This window comes from Trichogramma pretiosum, unplaced genomic scaffold, assembly GCF_000599845.2.
Source record: "Trichogramma pretiosum strain Unisexual culture from Peru unplaced genomic scaffold, Tpre_2.0 scaffold81, whole genome shotgun sequence".
Classification (NCBI taxonomy): Eukaryota; Metazoa; Arthropoda; class Insecta; order Hymenoptera; family Trichogrammatidae; genus Trichogramma; species Trichogramma pretiosum.
In genome coordinates this window covers 354,386-373,966 of record NW_019640793.1, presented here as the reverse complement: position 1 = coordinate 373,966, position 19,581 = coordinate 354,386, and the positions used below count along the sequence as shown (strand labels likewise).

Sequence of the window (19,581 nt, the reverse complement as noted above, 5' to 3'; positions counted from 1 at the left end):
CACAACCGAAAGGTTGATTTCACAACACATTTTCATACTTTTTGATTGTGTGACCTTTGACTTGATAACCAACATCAAGACGATTCGTTTCTTATGATTTCGCATCTTCTATTTCAAAATTATTTTACAGGGCACTTATATGTAACATAAATTTAAAATTTTATCTGAATGAATTAACCTCATTCAACATAAAAAGTTCGTAATTCGAAAACTTTTATTCGAGTATATTTTATGAATGGGAAGCGCAGTGCATACATATATATGTATTATAATGCATTGATTCTGTGAAAGAACATTTCCGTTTCCTGAAAATTCAACAAGCTCTACCATTGACAGATATTTCATTGTCCATAGATCCGTATGCAGAAAAAAATGAGCGTGGTAAATGTTCATTCATTATAACTGTGGTAAAGTATAAAACACTTTTATACATTATTTTAATAATCTTATTATATTAGGACAAAATATTTTGATCCTTTCAGAAGTAAGCACAGTATTAGTACAACACTTATCTACATTGAAAAGACTGCATAAAGTAATAATGTATAATTTTGCCTTGGATTTGCAAGATCTGATAATTTAATTAAAGAGAAAACGAATATTGTTCTCTTTTCGACCAATTTCAACTTCAAATTCGTTTAAATATAGAATTAAACTTTTAAGTGACCACATTTTTAAAAAGATAAATTTTGATTGTCTACAAAATTTTAGATAATCGTGTTGCCTAATGCGACATCACAAGCGTCGTTAAAAGTATCTTTAACAGTATTTTTGATACATTACTTATATGGCGTAATAAGGAGGGCTTCTGGCAGTCATTAAATCGTTCGAGACACTACTCGAGGCCTGGATCTTTATCGATCATGGCCAGGTGCGATGCCGTATATAATCATCGAGTGCAAACTTGCACGCACGCATATACAGGGTAATCATAATACGAAGGCGTTTTACGCAAGTGCACGAGAAAAACATCATCGTGTATATGCTCATGAATGCCTATAGAGCCAGAGACAAGCTATACGAGCAAGAAAGCGTAAGCGAGCGAGAGAAAGATATCAGGAAGATAAAGCGCGAAGAGCAGCCGCTTTGAGAAGAGAGAAGGCGGACTGTTGCTGCTGCTGTGCCTTCGAAGACGTTACGCGCGCGGATACTGCGGTGCCGAGCTCGGCAGCTACCAGTCAGCAGCCGACCACCGTTTGTTTGTGAACGTTTTTCTATATGCGTATGTGTAAAAGTGTATGCAGCTTGAATTTGAATTAGGAGTGCTGAATTTTTTTCTGGTTAAAAAACAAGTGGCAAGTGTGCTTGAAGTCAGCGAATGATTGTGAATAATTATGACCACGGAGTTTCAAGCGATTTTTAAAATTTTAAGTTTACTGTGTGCCCGATGTGAAGTTGTGAAAAATGGCAACAAGTAGTCAATATCCGATCGACTTTTTTTCTCATTAAAAAGCTTCCAGTAAAATAAAAGTAAAAGATGTGCTGCTCGCCAAGTACATGTTAAATTGCAGTAAAGGTTCAATAAAAAATAACTGTTCAACTAAACGTCAAATGATGTATTTTCCACGCGTCTCGCATTTAGCGAATGGCTGCTAATTCACCTGCTCAACAACCGCGCGCGCACACACGGTGCAACTATGAAGGGAGCGTCCACGTCGGTAGCATAGCTCAAAGGTGCCGATCGTCGTCGCACAGTGAAATCGGCCACACGCAAGCCGAGCCTTGATTGTCTACGTATAATTGTTACCGTTGATTCGCTGCCGTGATGCGCTGCGTGAATTTCCATGGCTAAACCAACGCGTCGCAGGAAAAAAAATCCTATGCAGCTGAAATTACTGCCTTCGAGGAAAGGACTCATGCCTGATCGAGTATTCGACTTGTCTGTTTCGGGTAGGCACATGCTATTGATTAATCTCTCCTTTTCTTAAAAAAAAAAAAAAAAAAATAATATCCCTCAAACATACCCAAAATTTATTCAAAATAATGATGATAATAAGTTTTTTAAAATATAGTGCGTAACAATATTCTAAGTTGTATTTTTACGTATGTAAGTATTTTGTAAGTGTTATAAATCTTTTTAATTAACATTGATTAAATTGTAATATTGATGAAATTTTCTATGTTCGCTTAAAAGGCAATTGAAATTGCAATAAAAGCATAATATATTTCATTTCATTCAATCTGGTCCTGATCGGTAATGAGCTCGGGTATAGGCGTGAGCGATAGAATATTTCGTTGTAAAATGAAAATTTATTTCGAACCTAAGTTTTTACGTACATATGAGTGAAAGGAGAAAAAGAAAATTTTGAAATGAACATTCAAACGGATACTCGATCTGAATTTGTACAAACAATCATAAGAAGAGGCGATACTGGTATATAGTACGTTTGTAGTAAAAATGATTGCATATATCATCGCCGCAGTATCATCGGAGCTCAGGCTGACGCGCAAAATACTCGGTGTTCGAGATTCGCAAAATAAAACGAGAGCTCTTATAAGCGAAAGCTGTCTCTCCGAGTTCAAGCGATAGAGAAATTCCTGAGTTTTGCAATAACAGCCGAACGCCCGAATGACAGTAGCATCACAACAACAACAACAACAACAACAACAATAACAACAACAGCAACAGCAGCAGCAACGGTGTAGTACAGTGCAGTACACCAGCAGCGGACAACAATATATTGCGAAATGCAAAAAGTCATTCTAGAGCGACGACGACGACGACGACGATCACACAGCTCGGAAAGTTGGCATTGTATGCAAAATATGACGATCGATTCAGAGAATTGCTCGCGGTGCGCTGCAGCAAAGGGAAACACGCATACAAAAGAAGCAACTCTGTACTTCTCTCTCTGTAGCGCGAGCGCATATACTATCCTGTACGATGGTCGCACAGCTGCGTCGTCACGTGTCCATACAGTTCCCTTGAAAACAGATTGTACATGCATGCGGGACATTTTTGATGTATGACAGTCGATTTGTCCAGGGTTGCAGCGCGCGACAGCTCAGCCACCCACAATAATAAATACGCGCGCACACACACACATATGAACAACAATAAATACCTGCACACTGTGCATAACTGCGCAGACACACGAATATTTGCAAATACTTGGGGCCAGCCGCGCGCGTTTACGCATTTCGCACGCACCCATAGCATTACGCAATCGTTCCTGTTTATTATTATCGTCACCCGCGGTTTACTTCGGTATAAACGATTATGGGATTGGCAGTACATGTTAACTGTACGAGCTGCGATAACGAACCAATATTATGTATGTCGCGCACGAGGCTGCCTGTAACGGGACACAATTAATCCTAATTATCGCTGGACATTTGTCTGTTGCCTACCTTTTGGCCTGCTATGGCTGAATAGCTACTGAACGTACACACTCTGCTCTGTGCAAATTTGGAAACCTTCTGGGCTAGATGGATGATTGAATTTCATCAATGGGCAAATTTTAAAATCTCATCACGTTTCAAAAAAAAAGTTTGATAAAAATTTTTAGGGGCCTTATTTTCTCTTACTCTACCACCTGGAGATAAACTTTATTCTCTCTACCATAAAAACTCAGACATTTTAGACGACGCTTGTGTGAAAGATTTGAAAAATTTTGGCTTTCTCATTGAGGAAACTCTGTGATGGGCTCGAAAACAAGATTTTGAACCAGGCATCGTAGGACAATTTCATTTACATTTTTGTAAATTCGATTGAATTCCCAAACAAATGTCCGTACATTGACCTTCTCAGCTTTTTGCCTAAGATCGAATTATATGTACTCAGAATACAATGTACTCTCAGCACAACCTTTTTTTATCAGCTTCAATTGAAGATTTATAATTAATTCATAAATAATAAAAGTTTAGTTAGTTTATAATAGTAGTCATACATAAAAATAGCATTTTTCTATGAAAAAGCTCTTTGCCAATGAATTCGCAGCGGTTTTAAATCAACGAACGTTTATTTATTTTTCTACAGTTTTTTTCAATGCTAAGTACATATTATATCTGCACAAAGTAATCGATACAGTGTTTACTAAAAATCGTTAGTATATTAACATGATACAATTATAAAAGATTAAAACCGACATGGCTAATTTGAAGAAAATGATCGTTTAAAAAGTTATATATATTTTTAAAAGCTTCGTATCAAATTCTTCGACTCTTCAAAATTTTGGTGTATACTTATACAATTACAATCATTCATACTTGTTCCCTAAAATGATATATTATATACTCAGTGCAACATCACTATTATATGTACAAGAGCGCGGAATATTAATTTTTTTTTAAATGTACCATAAAAGAGCTACGTTTGAACTGAAAGGAGCTTATATTACTGCGCCTACTTATAGAAACGATTGAATCGTTTTCCCAATTCGTGTTTAGCTTTCCTTTTTTGTTTTGTCTTTTATTGCGATGCGCGATTTTATAGATTTACGAAGACCTCGAAATAAATATAGTAACTGCCGACATCATGAATTTTCATTTTTATCTGCAAGTTCAGCGGATGATTGAATCTACCCACAGAATTTCCCGTTATAAAGCGTCCTATTAAATTTTACGTTTCTAATCGATAAAATCTGTAGTAGCTCTCATGCACGCTTACGCAGAGCGCTAGAAACGTTTTCATTGTCTCCCCGCATTATCGCCGGACATATCTTGCATATCTTATATAAACTCGGACGCGTTTATATGTACCAAGATACCAAGTTATGAAAAATGCATATAATCTAATCTTCGCGGCATATAGACGGGCAGACGGTGCTACTTTCTAGCAAAACTATAACGGCAACGTTGCATATATACACGCGAGTATATGCGCGAAAACTGTATAATACGAATGAGAAAACTTTTGCGTTCGAGATATCGCAACCGCTGAGCCCATCTCGAAGATCTGTCGGTTACAAATTCAAGTACACACACACACACAAATTTGTAAAGCATCGCGTCTACCCACAAGCTGATTTTTACGGCGCGTCATAGAGATTAATCGGATCTCGCGTAAATACGATACCTCAAGCTGAGAAGCTGAAATCGTTAAATTTCAAAGCGAAAATAAATAGTTCCAGATGCATGATATGAGCGCAAAAACCTTGGATTGATGCTCTTGCCAATTCCTTTCTGATTGTATATGCCATACCCATAAACTTTTCGAGAATGCGCTTTCAATGAAATATTCAAATGTATCCTAATGATCCACAAGTTCGTACGTATATATCGTGGCATTATCGTCAAAAAGTTTATGTTTGTTTCTACGCTCACAGATAATGTCGTTTATTTCATATGCCCTGCCTTGCTTTCACTCGCGCTTTACGTAACTCATTTTTGCTCGGAAAACCCGAATTAATATCTAATGGTACTCGTAAATAGATAAGCAAGTTTACATTTTAATTTTACGATCAAACCTTTCAGGGACACTGCATACTCGTATGCACAAATACAAATGCGCACATCGTACGTACTCATATAACTTATTGCCCTGTTTGAAAGAAGAACTATACTTCACAAGAGATTCTTTTTATAGGCTTTCGGAGTGTGCGATAGATTCAAACACTATTCAATATCATTTAGTTACAGAATTAGAATCTTTCATCATACATGCTCCGATAAGAAATAAAATATCTTTCCTTCGAATGATATTACTTTTTATTTCACAAATGAAGTGAACGAACAAATTATTTTAAATATGCGTGTACATTGAATTTATGTATCTGGAATGTTATATGCTCATCCGTATAAGCAATATACTGCAATTCCTGAAGGTACACATGCCGATCGGAAAGTCGAACTTTTACCAAGTGCATCTCATTAAAGACAAATGATCGCTGTGCCGCGTAAAATCGAAAATCCGACGCATAGCTTTCGAGTCGAGTGAAGGTATATTAAACGCATAAATGAGAATGCGCGTTTTCAAGTTTATATTCGCGCATGCAATAAAATCGAAAAATATCGACGTCATCGGCCGTCGTGAATCGATTAATTTTCCCTACTCATCGCTTGCCGCCTATATCATGTCTTACATAATGTTGAATCGAGCATAGGTATCTGTAATATGCACGATGTACTGTACGATTCTATAACCTCGCGTTTGATCAGAAAAATATTTAAATGTTTCAAACAGAGAAAAATCAGTATAATTACATTGTGTTTAAAGTTTCATGCACATGTTCACAGACGGTCTTTAGTATATGATCTAATCTACGATCTGTTCAGTTCTGGATCAATGTTTTTTCTTGCGCAGCGCTGGCACAAAGCTATGCATTATATTAGCGCTGTTATTTTTATAAAGTCAACTTCGGTGCCTGGCTATCGGAACACATGCACTTGTTATTTCAACAAAATCAGTTATGAATCTTTCAAAAAAATTGATTCCATGAACAATTCATATCATCCCGATGAAAAAATAACAACTTTAAATTTGCGAGTTTCGGGAAAGCGCACCGCAATCGTGTGTCCTCGTGTCACGAAGTAAGTTGAGTATATACAACAATATTTATCAGTTAAAAGGATTATACATCGGCCAAGTGAGTACAGCGCGTATACAGCCGCTTAATGCGAAAACGAACCATCACGTAATGCTGATTTACCACCACTTTCGAGTGTACGTGAGCGTGTGTGTGTGTATGTAAACGTATCGAGCTGTGCAGATTAAAGAGCGCGATAAGGAGAACTTGCTAATGCGGTGATTCGAGATTCTGCGTGATCTATGACATTGTCCGCACGCGAGTACACAAAATACGTAGATAGGCACAATATTATGTGCCTTAATTTTTATCAAAAAATATTAAAATTGTTATGAATTATTAATCGACTCGATCATCGCTGACAGTCTCTCGAAGATGCCTAGTAATATTTCTCTGACTGATCGATCGAACGTAGTCAAGAAGCTAACTTAAAATCTGTAGGCAAAAATTTACATACAATGTTAAGGTGTAAAAACAATATATGGAGGATCGGTATCATGGATCGAACGCAGCACGTGCGACTCACATGGATCAGTTTTATCGCTATAACTGCCTATGCGATTCTCGCGCCGGGATTTTGCTTGCGAGGGCGAAATATTTACGCAACAACAAATCGAATTAAAAAATGAAAGTGGCAGGCTCGATTGATATTTCGTTTGAACTGTATTTTTAATTGGCTAGATAAGACGATAGAAAAAGTTGTCGGAGTTATTCAAAACAAAGTTGAAAATAATTCCGCGATGAATAATTTGTCAATAACGAAATAAGTCGCCGACGAGTATGTCCGAAAGGGATGATATAGAGGCTGTGGCCTCGCGTAACCTCCTTATCTTATCGTAAAGTATAGAGAAACTTTTTAAACTAGGCATGCCGCGCGTGTAATCCAAACGGACGATTCACAATCGCTCAAGTATACAGAGCGTAGTCAATTTAAAAAGCTCCGTGCGGCATAATCGCTGCAGTATACAAGATTAAGGCAGCTTTTTTCGCGCTCCTGGTAGGTTTATTCTATGCCTCCAATACAAGTAGACTGCACAGCAGCGGCATTCAAAGTGCGAAATTCTCCTATGCGTGCATCTGGCTGTACATAATACACTCGGTGCTTTCATACATTACACATGTGCGGGATAGTGGTTAATCTAGGCCCGAGATCAAGGCTTGCATACGTTAAAATTATATGCAGGCCGAGAGTCGTCGACTGTATATGAATCTATAAGCGAGAGAGCGAGAAGTTATAGTAGCAGCACGTTGTCTGGGTCCGCTGACCGCGTGCAGATAACGCTTTGACCCGTTGCTCGCCTTACATTTACAGTATAGAATATATTGTATATTCTCTCGCTCTCTCGCTCTTGCGGCCATTCGTACACTCTAATGTGTATGTGTGCGTTTGCGTGTATGTTTGTGCACGCGACGAATAAGACCCGTGATGGCAGATGAATGCCGCCTCTGTGTGCGCAGCAAGCCGCGGAACTTGGCTCAGCTCATATACAATATGTATTGTGTACGTATACGATATATATATCGAGCTTTGACCAGCGCACATCCTGCTCCCGAGTGCGAGATCGGCTAATGCCTCGCGCGCGTCCACGTATGTACCACCAGCATCGCGAACTTATCCACCACAGCGTCTTGACCTTTCCAAAATCCAACGATGCCTTTCGCGAAAACCACTGGAATCCGAGAGCACAACAGCCACGCACTCGTTCGATATACCGATTACCAAGCTCTCTTCGAGCAAGTCACCCTCTCGCGATCCAAGTCTCTAAACGTTTATATAATACTCATTGCTCTTGTATGTGGCCGTTTCGTTTCCGCGCGCTCGAAAAATCAAGAGTCGGACGTTTAACGTTCCCGCGAGGCTATCTAAAAATATTCCTCGATGCTCCTTCGAAAATCTTCATTCGTCTGCGTACGAAGAGAAATGCCGGCTAAAGTACTCCAACTCTATATTTATATAATTAAAAAACCCTACTGAACCATAGAAAATCCAATTCACTTGGAAGAGCGGAGGCAAAGCCCTTTTGCGCAGGGTGAGTGGCCTCGACGCGATAATTCACGACTATCGTTCAAACTTGGCCGCCTAGGCAACGCAAAAAACGACAAAAAAGTCGTTTGCACGGACAAAGGACGATAAAAAGTGCACATTTTTTCTTCCGACTATTTAGATACGCATTAACTGCAACGCATGTAAAGAAAAGAGGATGTGCGGGCGCCGAGGAGTATGTTATTGCCTCGGACACCGCAGGCACAAGACATTTTTTTCTCATAAATAATACGTACTTATGCGCACTAGCATGCATTGGTTAAAATGCAGCATCACGACTGGCCGCGATATCGTCGTGGTATTTTTACCGCGTGCCGAGTCTGCGATTGAAGCTCTCGACTTCTTACGAATAATAACGTTTTAATTAATTAGTTAGATATCTGCGCCAACAATCGTCGATCCAACTGTCAGCCACTTTCCCTTCTTTGTTTTGTTTGCGCGCAATATCACCACAATAATGTACCCCCAAACGCGAGATGGGCAGGCGTTCACGCGACCGCGTACGGGACCAAAAATCTTTCGATTCGAGCTTAATCGAATCCGTTCAACACAATTGTCGGCTCAACAAATTAAACTACAAACGAATGTTGTTGTTGTTTTTTTTCACAAATAAATTGTTTACTGCGCGGTGGCAATGAGTCACTTTTCTCGCTGCGAAAGCTGTAAATTCTCTATCGCGGTTGCGCTGACTTGCGCTGTGAAAATCTTAAGTTATAAGTGCGATAGCGATAGTGTTAAAACTGGCTCGTTGTGCATTTAGCTGTACTCTAAGTGTGCCATGTATGAAATCTGAGGATTATTGTTTTTGAATCTTTCACTAGAATAAATGACTCGTATGAATGAATACAAAATCACCGTTACTGGTAAAATATTTGAATTTATTATCAAATATTTTAAAAATTTCTGCCTGTGTAACTCACCGTTAGCTTAGGTCAATTAGGGAAAGTACACGAAAGTTGCAATTTTTAGCTACTTTTGTTTTTTATCTTTTTAAGCAGTGAAACCTACAATATTGGAATTTATTTACACAGTATCGCATAAAGACGCACAATTTAGGTGAGAAATTCAAAGAACTAGCCACAAATTAATTCCTCGGTCAAGTTTATACCTATATACGAATACTTTTATACTGAAAAGTTCAGGGAACACGGACTTAAACTTTCATGTAACGGTGTTGGTGTATTTTCTCTCTCTTTCGTAAACCATAATCGTTTAGATAACTGCAAAAGCATTAAAAGAAAAAAAACAACTTGGACTAGAAGCGATTCGTCGCTGGCGCTTATAACACATATTGTACGAACGCAACGTTATATTACTATAAAAAAATATGGGCATTTTAAGCCCCTGCACGCAAGAAAAATTGGGATTGAGAACACGAGGCTAGATTAGATTACCTTTTTTATTCGTCCGCGATAAAGCTTTCAGTTTTCGACAAAATCATACCATAACTTGTTTTTTCCCCCTACATATGATTATGCGAACACAAATATTGTGCAAGATTTTTATCATCTTGCCTTAAACGAAGTACTGCCTATGATTTATAGTTCTAAACATTTTAATCCTATAGAATTGAAGAGTAACTTTTAAAATTTTACTAAAAATTAATTGTATTATTAACCTAATAGCTGCATGTAATTTTAAATGATACAATGGTACAAATGAAATCTAGTTCATTCAAAATTGTGATTGATTGAAGTTCCTAATGCACCGATTCAAAACTTTGAATATGAAATAAATCATAATTTATCGATCTAATATAGGCCCCCAAGAATAGTAGGCACAGTAACACGTACGTTTAGTTTTGAAAACCAGTTCCAAATCTGGTCCTATGCAAAATAATCGATAAGATATAGCCAATGGTCACTTGAATTGTGTCAAATAATAGAAGTTTTACTAAAGCGCAGCACACAAGCACAAATCAATATTGTTACTCTCTAGAGAGAAAAAATAATTTCGGGCAGTTTTCATCGATAGATTCAATTTCGTGAAAATTAATCGTATTTCACGGTTAATGCATAAAATCGATGTTAAGAACGAGAGAGAGAGAGAGAGAGAGAGGCGGATGTAAAAAGTATATCAACGTCACTCATACTCACGCGATCCATACGTACATATATACACTGCTTTGCAATGCAATACATTATTTAGGACAGTACAGTAGTGGTATTAGCATATCTGGGGCAGCTGAGTCGCGAATCGAGATCTAATGAAGTCGACTAGGAGTGCGGAAGGGAAGAAAGGCTAGCGAGAGAAACGTGCCTGTGAACTGTACTGGAAAAATTGGTTGTAGTGTTTACACTGTACACCTTTATTGAAACATTCGAATTGAGAATTTTCACTGAAACTTACATCTCAATCAATTGTATAGATGAATCACGTGAAAAATATCTACATGAAAATAAATGTTAATTTTCACGCCAAGCAAAATTTGAGAATTCATATATTGTAAACTCCTTTTGTCAGAGGAGGCTTTATGACCAGCGTGTTTCTTGCACGGAGGCATAGCATGCGAAAATCAGCTATCGAAGAAAGAACAAGCCAAACTCAATAGTGCGTGCAAATGTGCACATAACTCTCAAATAACGACGATCGAGAAACGAGTGCTTGCACTTAGTCGAAGAGTGTTTGTCCACGTGGACAAGAATAACAATCGTCGTCGTCATCGTCGTCGACGACGTAGGCGGCAGCGGTGCAGGCTATTGCAGCATACAGCGGAGCACAAAAAATTGAGAAAAGGCCAAATAAACTTGCGAGATTCTCGAATGCATATTAATACGTAAATATTCGCTTCAAATAGTATGCACCGCGAGGAAGAATCTCTCTTGACTCCGCGTCGATATACGCCCAGCCTAAAATGGTGAATTTGCCTACGGATTATTTCGCTAGAGCTTTTATAATTCGACGAGGAAATCCTGCATGCACGGCTATATATGTGTACATATATTTTATATTTATTATATATAAATGAGCTACCTCACGCATTGGGCAGACGTTAGCTATGTGTATTATCATTATTTATGTTATAGTTTTACTCTTGCAGCTCGTACTGTAACCGGAATAGATCTCATAATACACTTATAACGGAAACCGCGTCTATGTAAGCACACGCGGTTCTAGCTCTTTAAATAAAGAAGCTGCAGCGCAATGTCTTTTTAAGAGCTGTCTCGCGACGATTTTACACGAATCGCCGTTCAAAGATCTTTGCGAGCTTTCAAGTTCTTTTATTTGGCTCTTGTACAAATATTAATGTTTTCTATGCATTTGTTGCGATGGATCGGTAAAAGGAATGCTTTATCGTGCAGTTGCAGAATCGCCGATGAGAAACGGCAGTAGCGAGGCGGCCTCACCGCTAGCTGTAACGCAGCAACAATTTTTCCCGGAAACGGCCGAGATTTTGGACTGCTTGGATAGGCCGCAGATATGTGGCACAGATGCAGCCTGTCAAGTCGACGAGGAGAACGACACCAGCAGGTGCATCTGCCCGCACGATGGATCGCCACCTACTCTCGATCTCAAGTGTCCTCGCGTCACTGGTATTTATATACATTTCTTATTATCTCAACAGCTTTTATTAGGGCCTTTTGGCCTAGCGAAAAAATTAATCCCTCAAATTATACCTTTAAAGTACCTCCGGATATGAAACCGATTCACAACATCATACCACCGAGTGGAAACGTCACCAATACGACCACGGCACTTCCCGAAGCCAAGCAGGTAAAATTTAGATTTCTATGGTTTAAACAAATTACATAGATTAGGCTACATTACAGCTTTTGAATGTAATTATGAGCTGCTTATGGAACGATGATGAATTATTCAATGTTTATAAGAAAACATCTAAGATAGCTTTAAACGATGATCGGACTGACGGATTGTTAAAATATTGCAGGTAGAGCGTCTAGAGCCGAAAGTTCCGGAGGTCACTGGCATCGTCATCGGCTGCGTCGTTGTCTTAGCCCTTATAATCGGCCTCATAAGCTACTACTGCAAACGACGCAATTATAACGCCAAGTCCAAGCGAAGCAATCTCGAGGTAATCAATCACCGAGCAATATTATAACGAAGCGAAATGACTTTTCACTTTTCTCCTTGCGCGCACGCGGAATCAATCATTTGTGTATTGAACACTGTATTACTTTTCTCCTGATCAATAAAAAAATTGACGCTTTGCACATTCCAGCCTAGTGATTGCGTATCGCAATTAGCGTTTCCTAGAATTTGCACTATTAACACGCGCATATAAATATAATACACAGCACTTTAATCTGCATCTTTGAACCCTTGGCAGAGGCTGTCTGCCCGGGACGGAACACTGATCGCGCATCGTAATGGTTACAGATTATTTTTCTTTGTTTCTTCATTAAAAAAAAATGCAAATGCTTAGTATTCTGGAATAATTATTAAAAATACACATTGTGTGGATTTGTCAAAACAGGCCACGCCTATGAACTTAAAAACGAGTTTACTATTGGCTAACAAATACACACCAAATCCACAGTACTTTACGTGCGCCTCGCCGGAAGTGCCAATCCTACCGAGAGAGTCGCTCGTTTTTCTACAAGACATAGGCGAGGGCTGCTTCGGAAAAGTCTTCAAAGGTACGTAAATATAATCTCACTTTTAGCTTGTAGTAAAAGTAACAAAATAACCCACTACGATGCAGTTGCGCGAAATAATCGACGTGACGCTCGCAAACGTCTAATATTTTTCTTCTATAAAACGTGCGAAATTCAATCTATGCAAAAATATTAATTACAATGGACTTTTCCTCAGGGGAATGGATCTGCGGGGACTCGCGGGACATTGTAGCAATCAAAGTGCTCAAAGATACGGCCAGTCGCGAGGCAGAGGAAGACTTTATGCGCGAAGTTGACATAATGTCAACCTTTCGCCACGAGAACATTTTGTCTTTGATCGGTGTAGTGGAGCGGGACTCGATCAACAGCCCGTGGATGATATTCGAATACATGCCCTACGGTGATTTAGCCGAGGTCTTGAGAGCCAACTCACCAACGTTCAGGACTCCTACTCCCGGATTGCCACCGTTAAACAAAGTAAGCAGGAGAAACGAATAATTATTAATTAATATTCTTATTAAAATATTCATCTTTTAATTTACAACAGGATTCGTTGCACTGGATAACGACGCAGATAGCTTCAGGCATGGCGTATCTCGCAGCGCAAAGATTCGTTCACCGCGATCTGGCCTGCAGAAATTGCTTGGTCGGATCGGGTATGGTGGTAAAAATAGCCGATTTCGGCATGTCCAGAGACGTTTATACTTGCGATTATTACAAGGTAATTAAGCTCTTTGGTCTGATTAAGGTGTCCAGTAGCTATCGCTATCAGAACTTGATGATCTCCTTATTTGTAGATCGGTGGGTCGAGATTACTGCCAGTGAGATGGATGTCACCCGAGAGCGTCATGTATGGACGATTCACTCTTGAAAGTGACATTTGGAGTTTTGGAGTTGTACTGTGGGAAGTTTATTCGCTTGGAAAACAGCCGTACTACGGACACAATAATGAAGAGGTACGCTCTCAAAAAACAAGGGTCCCATTAGTAAAACTGACCATTTTTTTACCCTTTTGCTGATAATTACCATCCTAACAATGAAAATTATCGTACAAATTGTAGGTAATCAAGTTGATTTTGCAAGGAATCATGCTCATACCACCGGATGACACCCCACCGTACGTGTGCCAAATAATGCGAGATTGCTGGAAGACCGAGCCTCGCGATCGAATACGTTTCGTCGACGTCCTCGAGAGGCTAGGAAAAGCTCAGGATAAGCCGAACCAGATAAATTCACTACCCCGACCACCGCCCGGGCCCATTAAGATCTGCAGTCGCGACGCCCTCGATCCCGACGGTTACCTCTTGCCGTCGCCAGCTGCAGTCAGAGAGTACCTTCAGACTTTGCCGACTTGACAGGCTAGAGAGTCGCATTAAAATACGCATAAAACTGGCATTATTATTGATCGACGAATGCGATAAATCGACTTGATGATTACGCGTATTTATTCAAAGAACGAATGCTACCTACAAAATGAATAGTATAGAATGTCGAAATCATGGTGAAAATTAAATGTTCAGGAGCATATCGAAAGCAGTACATAAAAATCAATGAAACTAGCAAAAATATATATATATAAATTCAATTTGTAAAAAATTTTTTTAAATGAATTAAACTGAACTTTTAGTGGTCACAAATGTAGCGACACAAAAATACTAGTCGAATCATAAAATAACCTTACAATTAATTATAAAAATACAACGAAATTATCTAGATGGAAAAAATTAATTACAAAAATGTTTAACTCTTATGTATATAATAAATTTAAAATTGTACATGATAAATCTTACATTAGCATTAAGTAAAATTCATTAATTTCCAATAACTTGTAGAAAAATTGACGAGTCAATGCAATGAGCTTAAAAAACCGTAATGTAATGATGGCAAGTATTAGCATTTAACAAATATCAAAATTGTACTCTTTTCAATTTAATGTCAGAGTCATTAGACGAATGACAACTGTACGCATTTTTTAACATTTATATACTGAAGAAGCGATCTGAAAAAGCTAGCGAAAAATATAGTTCTTGAATATATTAATTCCAAGATGGCACTTGGAAATTTTCTTTAAGTATTGCATATTTTAATATGCAAACGTAATTTTAAAATTTAATTTTAATGATATGAATATACATACTTTGCCATGTAACAGTCGTTCGTAAATTTCAATGATAATGTCGAGGTATGAGATTAGTTACATGACCTGTAAATTAGATGAAAAAATATTTTCTATAATCTGTAAATAATTATTAAAAGTAATGTGTAATTAAAAATCAATACCTAAAAAGTAAAAATTTCAAGCCTCGAGCATATATTATAGCGTCATAAGATTTCGTCTAATTAAATGTAAACTTAGTGCACTTCACTCGCGAAAGTCATTGAAACTAAATGGAAATTCAACGTATCCAAAAATATCGTTGCAATTTTTGAGTTCACGATCATTGTAAAGTTCAACCACACAATACACATAATGAAAAAAAAAGAATAAATGCAACCTACAATTATTTACTTTGTTTGTTTTACTGGTATGCCCTGTATTTTTATAAATGCTGCTTGAATAATTTTAGTGTAAAAAACTTGACTCTACAAAGGTTCAAATGGCCATCATAGAATGTTTAAATTTTTAAATATTTAAAACCCCTGGGAAGGGGGGGGGGGAGGGTGCCGTTGCAATCAACTCGAGACAACTAACAACCGATGTTCGTTTTTTTTCTTTCGAAGAACTAGTGAAGAACGGCCTTGATCAGCCTTAAAGTTGTGCTGCTTGATTCGTATCAACGACACTTTTAAAAGATTCCAAGAAACGATGTGTGAAGAAAAAGTCACGCTGTATAACGTTGGAACAGACACAAACGAACCGATTCAAAACTTGAGTTTGCCATCAGTAGCAGTAACAACAGCACCACCAGCCGTTGCCGTAGCCGCCACCGTCGTCGGCACTCGCCACAGCAGCTCGGACGACAATGACGAAGAGAACAACAGTGGTATCAATGGCAAATGCGTGCCGACCCTGCGTTTCCCGCAGAAACTCTGGCACATCGTCAACGAGTCCAACAGCAAATCCATCTGTTGGGGCCCCAGCGGCGAGACAATCCTACTGAATTACGAGGACTTTCATCAGGAGTTTTTGCTCAAACCCAATCTAGTATTCAAAACTACAAACATCACGAGTTTTGTGCGTCAACTGAATCTTTACGGCTTTCGCAAAGTCAACTCGCATAACCGTCACGACTTGAGCAAAAATTTCAATCGCGAGATCAACCCGCTCGATGCCGTAAATAAGCCTTACTGTATACACGAGTTTTTACACGAATTCTTTAGAGCTGGCAGACCCGAATTGCTATCGCGAGTTTGCCGGAAAACTAAAACCAAAGCCAAAAAGAAGCTGCAGCCAAAAACCGGTAGATCGCAGATTATTGTTGGGCAAAAAACCATAAGCTCAAGTAAACTGAAAGCTTGTCGAGTAAGTACGAACAGTACAAGTGTTGATATTATTTCAACTTATTTAATTTTCATATCAGTTTCTCGTGTTTGTTTTTATAAGTTTCTAATTGTATGAACCATTAATTGAATGATTTCAGATGGCTCTTAAAAAAGCATTGAATCAAGCAAAAAAGCAATATTGGATACAAAAATTAAAACAATCTAGAATATCGAATGAATGTAATGCCGAGAGAGTCTTAAGACCACAACAAACTAATATCGCCTGTGATATTGCGACACAGAGTGTAGAAACATCAACCGATCAAGAAATTGAAATCATTTTGCAGGATCTAATTGAACTAGAAAATACTCCGTGTCAAAAAATTTCTGAAATAGATTTGTTATCATCAAATAATTCACTTCAATGCAATGAAGAAATTCAGTGGGAAGAAATATTAAATCTGACCACTCAAAATGCAATTACACTATCAGTATTACAGTGATTGTGAGTTAATATTTCTTTTTTTTTTTCTTTTAAAGAATTTCTATTAAATTATCTATAAATATATACATATATATTATATTATTGTTGTTCATTTGACTTGAAGTTTGGATTTAATGTGAGTGTACAAATAAATTATTATCTTGTTAAGTATTCAAAATTTTATTGAAGTTACATTGGTTTTAATACAATAAAATTATATAGTTTCTGCAAAGTATTTGTTATTTTATTTATCGAGTTCAGTGCTCTTAAACATTATGAGTCAACAAATATTATGGAAAAATTAATTTTAGAAAAAATTGGTTCAAAACACTACAAGCAATAGTAGAAAATTATATTTAATCAATAAAAGTTACTTCAACTTTATTGTCACTAATATTATTATCTTTGATTATATTATCAAATATTCTATATTTTTTTAAAAAAGTCATCAGTTTTTGTAGTATAAATATGTCCTTCTGAAGATAAAAAGTTTAAAATGCCATCAACTTTAGAAACCATGTTCAAAGGTACTTTGGATTTAATTTCATTTCTTTCAGCTCCGTATTCTTGTTCACTGCTTTCAATTATCGTTAAAATAAGTGCTTGTTCTTTACCTAGATCTAGATAATTATTTGCTGATGATTGACCACTACCACTGTAATCAGGATTTTCATTTGTAGTAGAGGGTACTTGATTTTGGCTTTTATTGTTATTTGACGCAGCATGTTTTCCTTCCAAGCATATTAGTGTAACTTCCATCAAATGTGCTAACAACTCATTAAGATTTTCTAAAGGCTGTATGCTTAAAACATAAAGACAGTTTTGTCCATTTATATTTCTCAATTTTCCATGTACTGTTGCATAAGAGTTTTTACTGACTGCGCATGGTGGATGATCAGCATAAGGTGAAAGATAACTGAAACCATCAATTTGTCCTGGAATAATACAAGTTTTATATTACATTTAGTGCCTTCAAGATAATAGCTCTTATTATTTCTTTCATTAGCACTCGTTATCTATATTTACTTTAAATTTTTATTTATTTTTGAATAATCTATGCATAAAAGTTGCAAAGCTCGTAAGTCTCTTACCAGTTTCATCTCTAAATTCGTATTTTAGTTTGTAGGAGTCAACTTCAATATTAGAAACAACAGCAACAATTTTTATAAATTTAACAGGCACACCCCAAACCTTGATATTTTCATCTTTGCGAATCAAATGAGTTATCATTAGTGAAACACAATTATCTTTGGACTGATTTGAATCGTTGTAGCTTCTGTTGCCATCGAACGACGTATCGGATAAAGATTGCATCGAAGTATTCATTGCGTAATGCTTTAATAAATTACTAGATCACTGTTAATTTAAAAAAAAAACTTTTTTGGATAATTGATCAACTTGAAACGTAAATAAGTAAGCGCGTTTACTATGTCATATACTAATGTAAACGATTCAATTATGTTAACATAGAAACATATCAGAATTTTATATGAAATTAAGAAGCAAGTCCAAGAAAAATATTTTGTGAAATTTATAATAAACACACTTAATATGTTAGCTAAACCAGTTTTGATGCGATATCAAGACCGGAATTGAATGAAGCGCGAATTTGAAAACCGAGATAAAACAAAACAAGTGACGGCCGGCAGCCAATGCTGCGCGCTCGGACCGACTAAACGTTGTTACTTTGTCGATGACGGCTCTCGCTTACAACGACTTTGACATAAAAGTGGGGAAAATCGTAAACTCAAGCTTATATTGACTCTTGAATCTTGAGTGCGAAATAGACACAGGACAAATAATAGAAAGAAAGGCAACGAAACTGTGAATGGCGTCAGCTAATGAACCAAAAGAGCATCTTGCCATGACGATCGTCTCATCAAATCTGTCATTGCGTGAAAACGTTCTTGCTCGAAGCACTCGACTTTTCACTTCCACTAAAATTTGGTCTACGTACAGTCTAACCCAAGTCAACATTCAAAAAATTTTCTTCGACCTAATTGTCGAAATTATTAGATTTTTTACTTATTAGTGCAGGATTTTGCAGGGTAAAACGTGAAAGGCGGGTCAATACTAGCTAATTTTCATTTTGTGATTAATTTCATCGGTACTAGGTTGTTGACAAATCATATCTAAAATAATCATCAAGAATTTGCTCATAAATTTTCATATTTCCTAGTTTAATTGGGCCGTAAGCAGAATAGTATCAACGACTGTGCGATTTTTAAAATACATTTTTTCTCCGCTCTAATTTGTTGGTCAACCTGAAGGTTTTTGAATATTTCTCGCGTGCGCTCGTTATATTACTCAGTCGATTAGCGGTTTATATGAATTGCCTCTCAGTGCACGTGATAATTTTGATCCAATAACGCGATCTTCATGGGAATAATAATCTTCTCCATAGAGTCCTTTCTTCTGCCAAATGGATACCAATTACACTCCTAATTCAAGGATTCTTGATTACGTCTTGAGCATTAAGTATGCTGTCAAAAATGATCAAGTTCTTTATCAATGCTCTATCTGTTTAAAATTATTATTAAAGTTGGTTCTCTTATTTTCCACCTGATACTTATCAATTTTTCTCCC

At 37.4% G+C, this 19,581-nt stretch overlaps 3 protein-coding genes across 4 annotated transcripts; 2 read left to right on the top strand and 1 right to left on the bottom strand.

Annotated features, from left to right (window-relative positions):
• The first annotated feature begins 1,133 nt into the window (after window positions 1-1,133).
• LOC106657333 (muscle, skeletal receptor tyrosine protein kinase-like) lies at window positions 1,134-15,592 on the top strand. 2 transcript variants are annotated; one of them, XM_014378781.2, is made up of 9 exons: window positions 1,134-1,890; window positions 11,814-12,044; window positions 12,137-12,225; window positions 12,401-12,544; window positions 13,010-13,109; window positions 13,285-13,565; window positions 13,636-13,809; window positions 13,886-14,044; window positions 14,150-15,592. In XM_014378781.2, exons 1-9 carry the CDS (start codon window positions 1,785-1,787, stop codon window positions 14,441-14,443), a joined length of 1,578 nt encoding a protein of 525 aa, XP_014234267.1. In that variant the 5' UTR covers window positions 1,134-1,784; the 3' UTR covers window positions 14,444-15,592. The 2 variants fall into 2 exon arrangements, with proteins under 2 accessions (XP_014234267.1, XP_014234266.1); XM_014378780.2 differs by having other exon boundaries at window positions 12,947-13,109.
• A 230-nt stretch (window positions 15,593-15,822) lies between these two features.
• On the top strand, window positions 15,823-17,065 carry LOC106657309 (flocculation suppression protein-like). Its single transcript, XM_014378737.2, has 2 exons — window positions 15,823-16,551; window positions 16,670-17,065. The coding sequence occupies exons 1-2, from the start codon at window positions 15,895-15,897 to the stop codon at window positions 17,012-17,014; spliced, it is 1,002 nt and encodes a 333-aa protein (XP_014234223.1). The 5' UTR covers window positions 15,823-15,894; the 3' UTR covers window positions 17,015-17,065.
• Window positions 17,066-17,233: 168 nt separating this feature from the next.
• Window positions 17,234-18,704, bottom strand: LOC106657355 (replication protein A 32 kDa subunit-like). The gene is made up of 2 exons (XM_014378812.2): window positions 18,087-18,704; window positions 17,234-17,930 (listed from the first exon to the last, which is right to left on the bottom strand). Exons 1-2 carry the CDS (start codon window positions 18,319-18,321, stop codon window positions 17,422-17,424), a joined length of 744 nt encoding a protein of 247 aa, XP_014234298.1. The 5' UTR covers window positions 18,322-18,704; the 3' UTR covers window positions 17,234-17,421.
• Window positions 18,705-19,581: the final 877 nt, after the last annotated feature.